General features: G+C 47.8%; 1 protein-coding gene across 3 annotated transcripts in view; it reads left to right on the forward strand.

The window, feature by feature from the left end:
* Positions 1-12,837, forward strand: part of DIP2A (disco interacting protein 2 homolog A) — an 88,051-nt gene that overhangs the window by 44,311 nt on the left and 30,903 nt on the right. For all 3 annotated transcript variants that reach the window (XR_004424724.1, XM_033123886.1, XM_033123894.1), the window contains exons 9-16: positions 2,735-2,826; positions 5,905-6,015; positions 7,103-7,226; positions 7,556-7,665; positions 7,990-8,092; positions 9,489-9,553; positions 11,506-11,599; positions 12,646-12,765. Coding sequence is in view for 2 of the 3 variants with exons in the window: in XM_033123886.1 (XP_032979777.1) it covers positions 2,735-2,826; positions 5,905-6,015; positions 7,103-7,226; positions 7,556-7,665; positions 7,990-8,092; positions 9,489-9,553; positions 11,506-11,599; positions 12,646-12,765 (819 nt within the window). In the remaining variant the exon portion in view is untranslated. The remainder of the gene's footprint in view (positions 1-2,734; positions 2,827-5,904; positions 6,016-7,102; positions 7,227-7,555; positions 7,666-7,989; positions 8,093-9,488; positions 9,554-11,505; positions 11,600-12,645; positions 12,766-12,837) is intronic.

Genomic DNA, 12,837 nt, shown 5'->3' on the forward strand with positions numbered 1-12,837 from the left:
CTCTGATCGCTGTGCGAGGCCCACGTGCTCCCTGTCATTGTCAGGCTTACTAATTCTTGCTAATCTGCTGAGACTATGGTGGTATTTCATTGTGGCATCGATTTCCTTTTTCCTGATGACTAAGTAGGTAGAGATCTTTCCTGTTTTTCAATACTTGGGTTTTCTCCTTTTCTAAGTCCTGTTGGATCTTCTGCACATGTTTTTGTGTAGGGTATTTGCAGGAGTTCTTTCTGGATGTCAGTCTTGTCAGTGACATGTGCCATCGGTGTCTCCTCCTGGGCGCCTTAGCCGTGGACCTCGAGTGGCAGCTGAGTGAACAGAAGGTCTGCCCACCTCACCTTCTTTTCTTTGTGGGTCCCCTTCAAGGGCTCTTTCCGAGGCTGCGATCGGGACGGTCCTGTTATCTGGGGGAAGTGCTGTTCTGCCGTTCCCATTCAGATTGGCCGTCCACTGCGAGTGAGTTTTGTGTATGGAGATGGCTTCCAGGGTCAGGTTTTCAGGAAAGATAGACGTCTGTCCCGTTCTTGTCTCCACGGTGCCAGCGTTCTCCTGTAGCGCCCTGTGTCATCACTAGGGTCGTGCACATGGGTGGATCTGCTCTCGGGTGCTCTGCTTGATCCCATCAGTGACTACAGCGTCCCACCCAGCCTTGGCGTCCGTCCGTAGAGCAAGTCTTTGCATCTGTCTCCCTCTTCAGAAGTGTCTTGGCTATGCTTCTTCTGTGTATTTCAGTGTCAGTTTTAGAACCAGCTTGTCATCTGCCATAGACACACCTGTTGAAGTGAGACTATTGTTGCTTTGAATAGTTTCAAGACCATTAACAACTTTCCAGCACACAGATATAAATAATATATCCTTCCATTGAAATCCTTACACTTTATGCCAGTCATGTTTTATAATATTCTGGGGGAGACGTGTGTTTTTTATAACACTTATTCTTAGGTATTTGCATGTTTATTTTAATCTTATTATAAATAGTATTATTTCAGATTTTTATGTATTGTTTATTACTGGCGTATAGAAATCAAATGGTGCTTGTGTACTGTTATATCTGGAAGTCTCACTAATTCAGTTATAATAGATCCATGCTGTACATAGTCATGTCACCTACAGATGACGATAGTTGTTTGTTTCCCGTTGTTTTACACCCCCCGGCCCCCTTGCACTGGCTCCGACACTCAGTGGAAAGGCGCCTGTCCCTGACTTGCTTCTCAGAGTGAGCGCCTCACCATCTGACCACTAATCAGGATGTTTCCTGTAGGAGTTTGAAAGATGGCCTTAAGGAAGTTTCTTTTCATTCTGAATTTAAGAAGGAGTTGTAAAATTTTTTAAAATCCTGAACAAGTGTTACATTGTTTTACTTTTTTTCACCTTTATTTTGTTAATCTGGCAAGTTATGTTGATTTTCTGGTAAACCTCACATTCTTGGGATAAAACTAATTTGGTCACGATGCATTTTTTATATGGAGCCTGGATTCATTTTGGAAATCTTTATGTATTACAGTTATTCACATCTTGAATTAACCTCTTATATGGACAGGCAACATGTTGGTTTGAACATTTTTTCCCCCATGTCTTTCTCAGGTCCTGCACTTACATATTGCACCTGCGTTTTGTGTTGTTTGCAGGAAAACTTGAGCATTTACTCAGAGAGTGTGCACTTGTGCCACAGGCTTTAGGGGGCCGAGTTAGGGCACTGGTGCGACTTCCTTGGCACTCTGAACGTTAAGGCTGCTTCAGGTGTTAGGGTGGACTCAGGTTTTCTCTTCCTACCTCAGTACACCTGCCCAGACACCTCCAGTTCTCTTTACTTTCCCTTAGTCTCATCTTCCTCAAGGCACCTCTCCTCTGTGTAGCCCACCGGGGCTGGGCACTGCGTGCCAGGAGGGTAGCGTGGGCAGATCCAGACGCACCGGGGTCCAGGCGCACCACCGAGGCAGCCGGTTATTTAACGTCTCCCTGTCTTGTCTTGAGTGAAAAGTGGAGAGGAAGATACGGCCCACCTCATGAATTATATGCCACTCTTCTAAGGGATGTGACTGAGGCATAGTTAATGATGTGAAAATGCGTTCACAGTGCATTGTTGATCGAACAGAGCAGGGTGAAGTATGACGTCATGTCTTAAAAATTACACATCCATATACATACGTGTGTGCGTGTATTATGTGTATATATACTGGGGGTGCCAGAAAAATGTATACAAGTGGACACTTTGGTCAATGTTGCTCAAGCAATAGTTCACTATAATCAGAAGTGTCTGGACACTGATGGTAACCACTTGGAGAACCTCTTATAATTGCAGAAGTCAAATGTGAGTTGTGTTGACCTTTTGTTATCACAAAATTGACCTTTTGTTATCAGTATATATTATTACAATTTTAATACAGTTTTAAAATGTGTATATATTTTTTGGGCACACTCTGTATATGTACATATGTGTTATATATGCACACATATAACAGAAAGAATGCTGACTCTTTGCTGCTGGCTTTTCTATATTTGAAATTTTCTATAATAAAAGCCTGTACTTTTGTGTTAAGAAAAATAAATCTGTGAGTTCTTTTTGAGAGAAAACTATGATGCTCATTATGTGCAAAATAGTTATCAGTTGGAAATGTCCTGAATTTCCAATAATTGAGGAATCGTACGTTATGGGGTATATGATTGCTACATTGAAATGTTAATTATTAGTGTCTTAAATTTTACTTTGCTTAGTATTTTTATTTTATTTTAGGCAAACTTTGGAGTCGGAGTTTAAAACTAGCTTATACTCTTCTTAATAAACTGACTAGTAAGAATGAACCGCTACTTAAACCTGGAGACAGAGTAAGTAACTAGAATGTAAGTTTGTTGGAGTGACCGAAAACAGAGACTCTAAAAATGTTTCATTGAAATCAGTGTTCTATCAGCGGCTTCGAGTTGCAGTGTTAATACAGGGGATTTAAAGTCAGCATGAAAAAACTTTAAATATGGAAAAAATTTGTGATGATGTAGATAAAATAATCATTCTTTTTGTTCTCCCTCATTGCCTATCCACTGATTCTTTACCTTCTTTTCTCTTTGACTTCATATGTGTTGATTTTAATAAAAATATTAGTATCAGATTTTAATAAATATTAAATTTCCAAAACTTAAGTTTTATGAGGACACATCGACCTTCCCTTGAAATTCTGTGTCCTTCATACGCATCTCCTTCCCTGTTCCGCGTGGCCAGGCAGCCCCTTCCTCCCTGCCCAGGTAGAATGCAGAGGAGGCCAGAGGCTTTCACCCTTGTGGAAGGTTCTGTGGGACAGCATTGCTGTGGGCAAGCTGAAGCCGACTTGAGGAACCAGGTGGTCCCGAAGGAAAGCAGGAGGACATGGCGAAAGTCAGCACACTTACCAGGGAAGTCCCCCAGTGAGCAGAGTTGCCTAGGTCAGGTCACCCAACGATGGAACTGGAAGGTGACAAAATGACAGTTTCAGGCAACCCTTTGAGTGCGTCACATTTTAGTGCAGACCAGAGGGAAACCTCAGTGTGACAGAAGAGACCAGAGGGCAAATAAATGAAAAAAGGAAAGGGGATGGAGGTTGGAGGAAGAGTACTTGGAGGAAAACTACATACAGAAAACAAACTTTTAGAAAATTAGTTTTAGTATTCCTAGAGGTCTATCAGAAGACACTGCTCCATAAATGAAGTAAAATATGCTCGTAGGAAAGACCGAGAAGTGGATGGCAGGAAAGAAAAACAGTGGACTCGCAGCATCTGACTAGCAGGCGTTCCAGAAAGAGAAAGGAGAACAGAGAGTAGAAAATTTTAAGTCAACAATAATACAAGATGACATCCAGCAGCTGGAGACCATAAGCCTCAGAGTGGCAGGACCCACAGTGAGCGGTGTCCCCATCCAGGGCACATGACCATGCTACGGCTGAGACCGGGGTGCAGAGGGAGACGCAGAGCTCGTGGGGAGCAGTCAGAACGAGAAGACAGCGAGCAAACTTCTTCAGGAGTTCAGAGGGAGTCCGACTTACTCTACTTCTGTTCCCAGAGATTCACAAATGCGAGCGTGGGCCTACCAGGTTCAGATGTGCCAGACCCTGAGCGCTCTTTTTTGGGAAGTTCCTAGAGAGCGTGCTTCAGCTGCTCAGTGGTGGGTCCCAAACAGGAGAGCCATAGGGAGGGCCGCTAGCCCCCCAGCCAGGACCGGGTAGCGCCCAGGGCTGGGGTGGGGCAGTCAGCAGCTGGTGAGACTTCTGAGTTCCCTTGGCTGGTTATTTGGAAGATACTATTGGTAGGTACTTGACACATGCAGGGACATTCCAAGCACGTTGGCGAAGCCACAGGAAGCATTGCCAGTGGGTAGCTGTCACTGAGCATGAGAATAGTACGACAATGCTGCTTTTACGGCGTGTTGTGCTTTAGAAGGAATGTAAGAATCATTGATTTATCTTCCTTGAAAAAAATCCTTGCAGGCACAAAGACTTCCAGACACCTAGACTTGTGAGAGAATCCAAATTAAGTTAATTATAAAAAAAGTTCGACCGGATCACAGTGAGTGAGTTTATTATCAGAGATGGTGGCACGTTCATCCTCCTGTGATAATATGCTTTGTAAAAGCGAACAAACACAACTCATTTATAATGAATTCTCTGACAACATTTTCTACACCAAGCACCTGGTCTCCTTCCTGGCTGTGGGTCCCGATCCTGAGACCGACACTGTGATCGTCAGTGTTTGAAGCCGAGCTCTGCCCCTTCAACAAACAGTTAGAAACATGATTAAGTTGACAGCACAATACAGAGATAGGTTAACTTCTGTCTTACAAGTGGAGGGTTGTTCATTGTCCACTGTTTTGTGGCCCAAGGCCTGGGTTAACAGTCACTCCAGTAGAGTTCTCACTGCCCACTGTGGTTCAGGCACACTTACTACACTCCTTGGGGCCTACAAAAATCCTATTCCATAAATAGCTTTTAGTTTAACCAGACTATTACGAGAAATGGAAATGGAGATGATGGGAGAAGAGAAAGGCGAGGAATGAAGAGAGCTAGACGTTCATCTACAATAATAGGGAATAAAATCGGTGCCTAAATATTTTCAATAAGTAAAACATAGCAGTATAAGCATTATATTTAAAAATATGGAGTAAATAGCAAAAGGAAGATATAAAATATTTTAAACGTTGTTGCCTTGGGGAGGGGAAAGGATGGAATGGGAAGGGTATTGTTTTCCATTAGTACTTTTTGTCATTTTAATTTCTGTGTTTTAAAAAAATTTGTTGAAAATCAAAATGTAAGCTATATGACATAGAACATGTAATTTAAACAGTGGCAGCATGGTGACTTAGGCGGGCAGGGGGACTTGGAGGGGACCGCTGTGGGGGTCCCAGCTGAGGAGTCTGTTTCCACCACGCTTCCTGTTAGGGCAGTTAAGGCTTGAGTGAAGATCTGGTCAACTAAAATTTTGGTGTTAAGATTTTTTCTTTTGGAAGCTATTTTAGATATACTGTGATTCTTCGTTCACTTTTCATGTTGTGCAGGTGTTTGTCACCTGGACTAATTGGTGGTAGGTGATGGTCCCTCACTTCCTTCCCTGAGTTGCTGCTTCCCAGATGGTCAGAATAGACGGGAGCTGGATCCAGACCCCACCGCCAGACCTTTGCTGGACTGCCTTTAAACCCAGAAACTTAAAATTATTTTGTTGTACGTGGAGCAAAGACCTCAACCTAAAAACTGTTTATTAAAAGTTACGTGGCTGAGGAAATTTAAGACCCAGGAAGTAGCCCCTAAATTACATTTTCTAAACTACATTTGAAAAACCGTAAGATAATTTCAGACGTGTCAGTCCCACCCCAAGCAGCAGATGCTGTAAAAGCTGAGATGAGAGTCATTCACCAGCAGGCTCATGGTTTTCTTTGTGCTGCTGTAGGTGGCGCTGGTGTTTCCCAACAGTGACCCTGTGATGTTCATGGTTGCGTTTTATGGGTGTCTCCTGGCAGAGCTGGTTCCTGTCCCCATTGAAGTGCCGCTGACAAGAAAGGTAGTAGACGGTCTAGGTGTGGGGCAGGCCCCATGACGTTTGATGCCCGGTTGGCACATGAGTTCAACTGTGTGTTTCTCCTCCTTCATCCCGGAGAGCGTCAACGGCCACAGATGCTCTCTGTGTATCTTGTTGGTGAGCAGGGCCCTTAGAATGGCTGGAGCTATGGTGTCACCTGTGAAATGATGAGTCTGTTTTCCTCTAATGAATAGATTTGGGGTTTCATCATATTTTGTTAAACTTTTTCTCAATACCATATGCTCACTGATAATAAGTTTCATTTCTTGGGGATATATAACGTAGTACAGTGATGCATCACGGCTCACTGCTGGCCGGCTCCACACATCTGTTACTGACAGATTACTGTGACGTTCTGCGGGGCTGCTGAGTTCTGCACATAAATGTCAGTAATCTGACGATTGACAAAAATACCCTATTAGGAGTAGACCAGGCACGAATTTTAGAAAATCAGTTTTCTATCTATCCCAGAGTTCAGGCAGCTGTTAACATGAGGATTGTCAGCAACAAATATTCAGGAATCTCAATAGTAAAGTTTGCAACTAAAACCTGTAAATCTCAATGGATAATACATGAGGACAGATACTTGAATACATGGATTCTTAGGAAAAAAACTAGAGATTTGTCAAACTTACAAAAACAAAATGATAAGACCTTACTGAGGGACACGTATTAAAGAAGATCCACAGGCAGTGTGCATCTCTGTGCAGAAGTAATTCACGTTGTTAAAGGTCAGCCCCACCCCCACCCCCCAGATCAGTCAGTAAATTTCAAACACAGATCAAGCGGAAATTTCAATGCTACTATTTTTGGAGTTTATTAAAATGCTGCTAAATCATTTGCAAGGAAAAATCTTTGAGGAATTAGCCCATTATCTGAACTTTATATTTTATAGCAAAAGTGTGTGTTTTAAATTTAAAAACAATTACATTTCACTTTCATGAAACTATAGTGTATAGGATTGAATGGTTGTAGAAGTTTTGCGAGGGGTGAAAAGGCGCTCTACAGTCTGTGCGTGGGCCTGAGAAGTAAAGCGCCCAGATGCTTCACCGCCTCCTGTCTCCCGCAGGACGCTGGCAGCCAGCAGGTCGGGTTTCTGCTGGGCAGCTGTGGTGTTACCCTGGCCCTGACCACGGATGCCTGTCAGAAAGGCCTGCCGAAGGCACAGTCCGGAGAAGTGGCAGCTTTCAAAGGTGCGTCCCCCAGGCCGAGGCAGTCGGCGTGCTTGTTAGGCTGTGTCCTCTGGTCCTTGCCCAGCGTCTGACCTCACTGCAGAGGCTGCGGGGCTCTCAGCAGCAGGCCCGTCTGAGGCCTTGGTGAGTCTCGCTTCTCATCAGGTTCAGGGTCGAGGCCTGTGCCGTCCAGTGTGAACAGTCCAATAGTGAGAGCGAGACAAGCCCGTGACTTCTGTCCCTCAGGCGCTCAGGGGCTAGTGCTGCATGTCGGACAGTAGATCCTGAGTGTGGGGTGCAGAGTCCCTGACCACTCACCTGTGCTGTGTCCTTTATCTGCACCCTCACAGGTTGGCCACCCCTGGCCTGGCTGGTGATTGACGGGAAACATCTGACGAAGCCCCCCAGGGACTGGCACCCGGCGTCCCAGGAGGCCGGGGCGGGCACTGCCTACATCGAGGTACCAGAGCACTCGGTGTCCGCACACGGTGTGAGCCACCAGGGGGGTTTGCACTGCAGGCCAAACTGCATACGTTTTATCTCACCCCAGAAATGTAAAGTGTCACATGGAGATGTTCTCAGATGCAGTCAGGGAGTACTGTCACCTGATCCCCGTCGGCTCCCCTGGGTGCCGGCACTCAGGAGGGAGCCTCCATGCACTGCTCCCTTCCATGCCTGCCCAGTGTGGGTCCTGAAGGGAACTCGGCCGACAGCTTCTTCTCTCTCAAATCCGTCAGCCTCCAGAAACATCCCCTAACGGACCTGTTTTCTTGAAACTTTTCAGTATAAGACCAGCAAAGAAGGCAGCACGGTGGGGGTGACAGTATCGCACGCATCCCTCCTGGCCCAGTGCCGCGCTCTGACCCAGGCGTGCGGCTACTCAGAAGGTAAGGCATGCGCGGGACCTGCCCTGGATCCAGGCCATTCTGCGTACCTGCTGCCTGGGGGCGTCAGGTCACCCAGGGGGCCCACTCAGCTCTTCTCAGTAACTTCTTGTGTAGATTACAGAGCATGGACTCCACGTGCCACCAGGTCCCTGGTGCCAGGGCTGCTTCAGCCAGAGGCAGAGCTGAGGGGTCAGTGCGTTTTGCATTAAAAACACAGAAAACCGTCTCATTGGACAGACGACTGTGGCTGTCGTGCACACCTGTGGTTTGGGCACACACTGTCACGCATGCAAACACACAAATGCAATCTTCGTGGTCATAGCTTATCTCTGGGTAGCCCCTCCTTTACTGTTAAATAGCAGACATTTAACTTAGGTAAATGCTATTAAAAAAACTATAAAGAGGATACATGGCGGTGTTCTTGGCATTACAATACTCGAACAAAACTAAAAAGCAAATTGAATGGTATGTTTAAATATTGAAGATACAGGTGTTTAAATGCAAGGACAGTGGGGGCACAGCTGAAAACTTCTGTGGAGGTTTGGAAAAGGGTTTTAGGTTATGGTCAAGGGCCAGGATAAGGTCTTGAAAATTACATGTGTCAAGTGAAGTCCCCTGGTTTTCTTTTCCTTCAGATCAGGGTAAGCTTACGTATGTCCCCTATACTCGGGGGTCCCTCACTGGCCAGGCAGCCTGTGGGCAGCACTCTTGTTCCCAGTGCAGCGGCATTTCCTGGCACACAGCCCAATGTCTCCTGTTCACCGCGGCGTTTCTCTTCTGGCTGCACTCGGGCTTGCTGTGGCCTTTGGTGAGGAACCACGTGTGCTCATGGCCCAGGCTCTGTCCCCTGCCCAGTGGGAGGCCTGGACCCAGTGTGAGGCGCTGTGCAGGGTGGCCTGGGACTCCCATCTGCTCTCGCTCCTTGTCACACCTTCTGGAAGAGAAAGTGGGCCGGAGAGCCCTTTCTGAAGGGAGGTGACATGAGCAGCAAGTGACGTTTCCCAGGAGTGCAGGATAACAGCCTTCAGTGTGAGAAATGGGAGGCCTGGACGTAAAGTTGATAAGTAAGGGTGCCCGTGACTGGTCATGGCGTCTGATTGACATGTGTGACCGCCTCACACAGCTTCTTAACCACAGGCTGTTCCTTGTGTTTTCAGATTGGGTGGTCAGCATAGTTCTCCGTTGTGATGCAACTGTATGAGATTCTCCTTCTATGTTTTCCAGTAACTTGAATAGATAACCACGATCGTTGATTAATTAATGCATGGTGTTTGGCAATGCTGTACATTTCCCAAAACTAACATGTTGATGCCATACTCACCTCAGTTTCTCTCAAAGTGCACGTGACTTGTACAGAGGCTCACTCAGCAGTTTAACTGTCTGTGTCCACTTTCAGCTGAAACGTTAACAAATGTGCTGGACTTCAAAAGGGATGCCGGTCTGTGGCACGGAGTGTTAACAGTGAGTGTTACCAGTGAGTGTTACCAGTGAGTGTTGACAGTGAGTGTTGACAGTGAGTGTTACCAGTGAGTGTTACCAGTTAGTGTTGACAGTGAGTGTTGACAGTGAGTGTTACCAGTGAGTGTTACCAGTGAGTGTTGACAGTGAGTGTTGACAGTGAGTGTTACCAGTGAGTGTTACCAGTGAGTGTTGACAGTGAGTGTTGACAGTGAGTGTTACCAGTGAGTGTTACCAGTTAGTGTTGACAGTGAGTGTTGACAGTGAGTGTTACCAGTGAGTGTTACCAGTGAGTGTTGACAGTGAGTGTTGACAGTGAGTGTTACCAGTGAGTGTTACCAGTGAGTGTTGACAGTGAGTGTTGACAGTGAGTGTTACCAGTGAGTGTTACCAGTTAGTGTTACCAGTTAGTGTTGACAGTGAGTGTTGACAGTGAGTGTTACCAGTGAGTGTTGACAGTGAGTGTTACCAGTGAGTGTTACCAGTGAGTGTTAACAGTGAGAGTTACCAGTGAGTGTTGACAGTGAGTGTTACCAGTGAGTGTTGACAGTGAGTGTTGACAGTGAGTGTTACCAGTGAGTGTTGACAGTGAGTGTTACCAGTGAGTGTTACCAGTGAGTGTTAACAGTGAGAGTTACCAGTGAGTGTTGACAGTGAGTGTTACCAGTGAGTGTTACCAGTGAGTGTTGACAGTGAGTGTTGACAGTGAGTGTTACCAGTGAGTGTTGACAGTGAGTGTTACCAGTGAGTGTTACCAGTGAGTGTTAACAGTGAGAGTTACCAGTGAGTGTTACCAGTGAGTGTTAACAGTGAGAGTTACCAGTTAGTGTTGACAGTGAGTGTTACCAGTGAGTGTTACCAGTGAGTGTTGACAGTGAGTGTTGACAGTGAGTGTTACCAGTGAGTGTTACCAGTGAGTGTTGACAGTGAGTGTTGACAGTGAGTGTTACCAGTGAGTGTTACCAGTGAGTGTTACCAGTTAGTGTTGACAGTGAGTAGTTGACAGTTTGAGTGAGTGAGTGTTACCAGTGAGTGTTACCAGTTAGTGTTGACAGTGAGTGTTGACAGTGAGTGTTACCAGTGAGTGTTACCAGTGAGTGTTGACAGTGAGTGTTGACAGTGAGTGTTACCAGTGAGTGTTACCAGTGAGTGTTGACAGTGAGTGTTGACAGTGAGTGTTACCAGTGAGTGTTACCAGTGAGTGTTGACAGTGAGTGTTGACAGTGAGTGTTACCAGTGAGTGTTGACAGTGAGTGTTACCAGTGAGTGTTACCAGTGAGTGTTAACAGTGAGAGTTACCAGTGAGTGTTGACAGTGAGTGTTACCAGTGAGTGTTGACAGTGAGTGTTGACAGTGAGTGTTACCAGTGAGTGTTGACAGTGAGTGTTACCAGTGAGTGTTACCAGTGAGTGTTAACAGTGAGAGTTACCAGTGAGTGTTGACAGTGAGTGTTACCAGTGAGTGTTACCAGTGAGTGTTGACAGTGAGTGTTGACAGTGAGTGTTACCAGTGAGTGTTGACAGTGAGTGTTACCAGTGAGTGTTACCAGTGAGTGTTAACAGTGAGAGTTACCAGTGAGTGTTGACAGTGAGTGTTACCAGTGAGTGTTACCAGTGAGTGTTAACAGTGAGAGTTACCAGTGAGTGTTGACAGTGAGTGTTACCAGTGAGTGTTACCAGTGAGTGTTAACAGTGAGAGTTACCAGTGAGTGTTGACAGTGAGTGTTACCAGTGAGTGTTGAGTGTTACCAGTGAGTGCTAATGATGAGTGTTGTGTGCTGATGTTTCAGTGATGTGATCCCCAGGACCCTTTAGTCATCTGATGCACGTGCGTGATGTCTGGCAGAAGCGTGTATGAGGACAGCACTGGTGTCACTTGGCCGCCCGTGGCGGGGGTCGGTGCTGTGCTGTCCGCATGTGGAGCAACATGCCCCTGAGCGTGTGTGTCTTCCTCAGAGCGTCCTGAACAGGATGCACGTGGTCAGCATCCCATACGCACTGATGAAGGTGAACCCACTGTCCTGGATCCAGAAGGTGTGCTCCTATAAAGGTGAGGGGTGGCACCATTGCCCCATTGTCCTCCATTCAGGAGGCTTTTGGCATTAGTCTCCAGGGAAAACAGCCAACAGGCAGAGCTACAGACGTGGGCGGAGGGGTCCAAGCGCCATGTCTCAGACACCCCCAAGTGGCGCTGACACCATGCTGTCTGCTGGCTGTCCTGTGGCCCCGCCTGTGTGTGCACAGCACTGTTTAGTGATAGCTCTCTTCTGCAAGGACCACAGGCTCCTAATTTTATTCTCGAAATTTCCTTTACAATCACATCCGTACTCCAAATTCTTAGTATTTGTGGTGGTGTTAATTCGAAGTTAGGGCTTTGCAAGCCACCAGCAGCAAAGCAGTTTATTCAGAGGAAGCCGAGTGCTTGTGAATGACTGGCTGAGGGTGGGGCCTCGCCCGGTCCTGCCCTCCATCTCTAGTCGGTCACCCCTGCACAATCCGGCGTCCCTCCGCTCTGCTCTGGGGTGCTTGAGGGCACCTTCACGACCCCCCAAGGCTGGGCCTAGGGCCGCTCTCCGTACCACCCTGTCCCGGGCACCCGCGTTTACCTTCCCGCCTACGCTAGTAGTCGAGTGGGTCACTGGGTGCCGACGAGGGGCCGAGCTCAGCTCGTACGTCTTCAGGGCGGCCACTAGGTGGCAGCTGTCTATCTCGTTTGTGGGGGGAAACAAGGCTGTGGGGTTGGCGGGTGCTGCCCACTAGCATGGCCAGGATCCAGGGCTCAGGCCATCGCCCACATCCCCGAAGCTTCCACGGCCACGGCTGTGTTGGGCGTGCACCAGGGTGGGGAGAGGCGGTCGTGGGCCAAACAGGGTGGAGCTGCCACGGAGTCGGGGTGGACGTGGTCTGGGTTCTCCGGTCACAGCCAGGCCTCACCGGGGAGTGGTCGTCACGGGCTGGGGTGGGTCAGCCTGCTAAGAGCTCGCCGCCTGGAGCTCGGGTCTGCAGGTCTGCGTGTCTGCCCCGCGCGGAGGAAGCGCGCGTGCCTCCGCGGGGCACCCAGGGCGGTGCCGCCTTCACGTGTGCTCCTCCCCGCAGCCCGGGCCGCGCTGGTGAAGTCCCGCGACATGCACTGGTCCCTCCTGGCCCAGCGGGGTCAGCGCGACGTCAGCCTCAGCTCGCTGCGCATGCTGCTCGTGGCCGACGGCGCCAACCCATGTGAGTCAGCCCGCCCGAGCCGCCGGCACGCCCTGCGGGGTTGTGAACACGGGGGCCGTGACCAGTCGTCTG

This window comes from Rhinolophus ferrumequinum, chromosome 2 (genome assembly GCF_004115265.2).
Source record: "Rhinolophus ferrumequinum isolate MPI-CBG mRhiFer1 chromosome 2, mRhiFer1_v1.p, whole genome shotgun sequence".
In the NCBI taxonomy this organism is placed as follows: Eukaryota; Metazoa; Chordata; class Mammalia; order Chiroptera; family Rhinolophidae; genus Rhinolophus; species Rhinolophus ferrumequinum.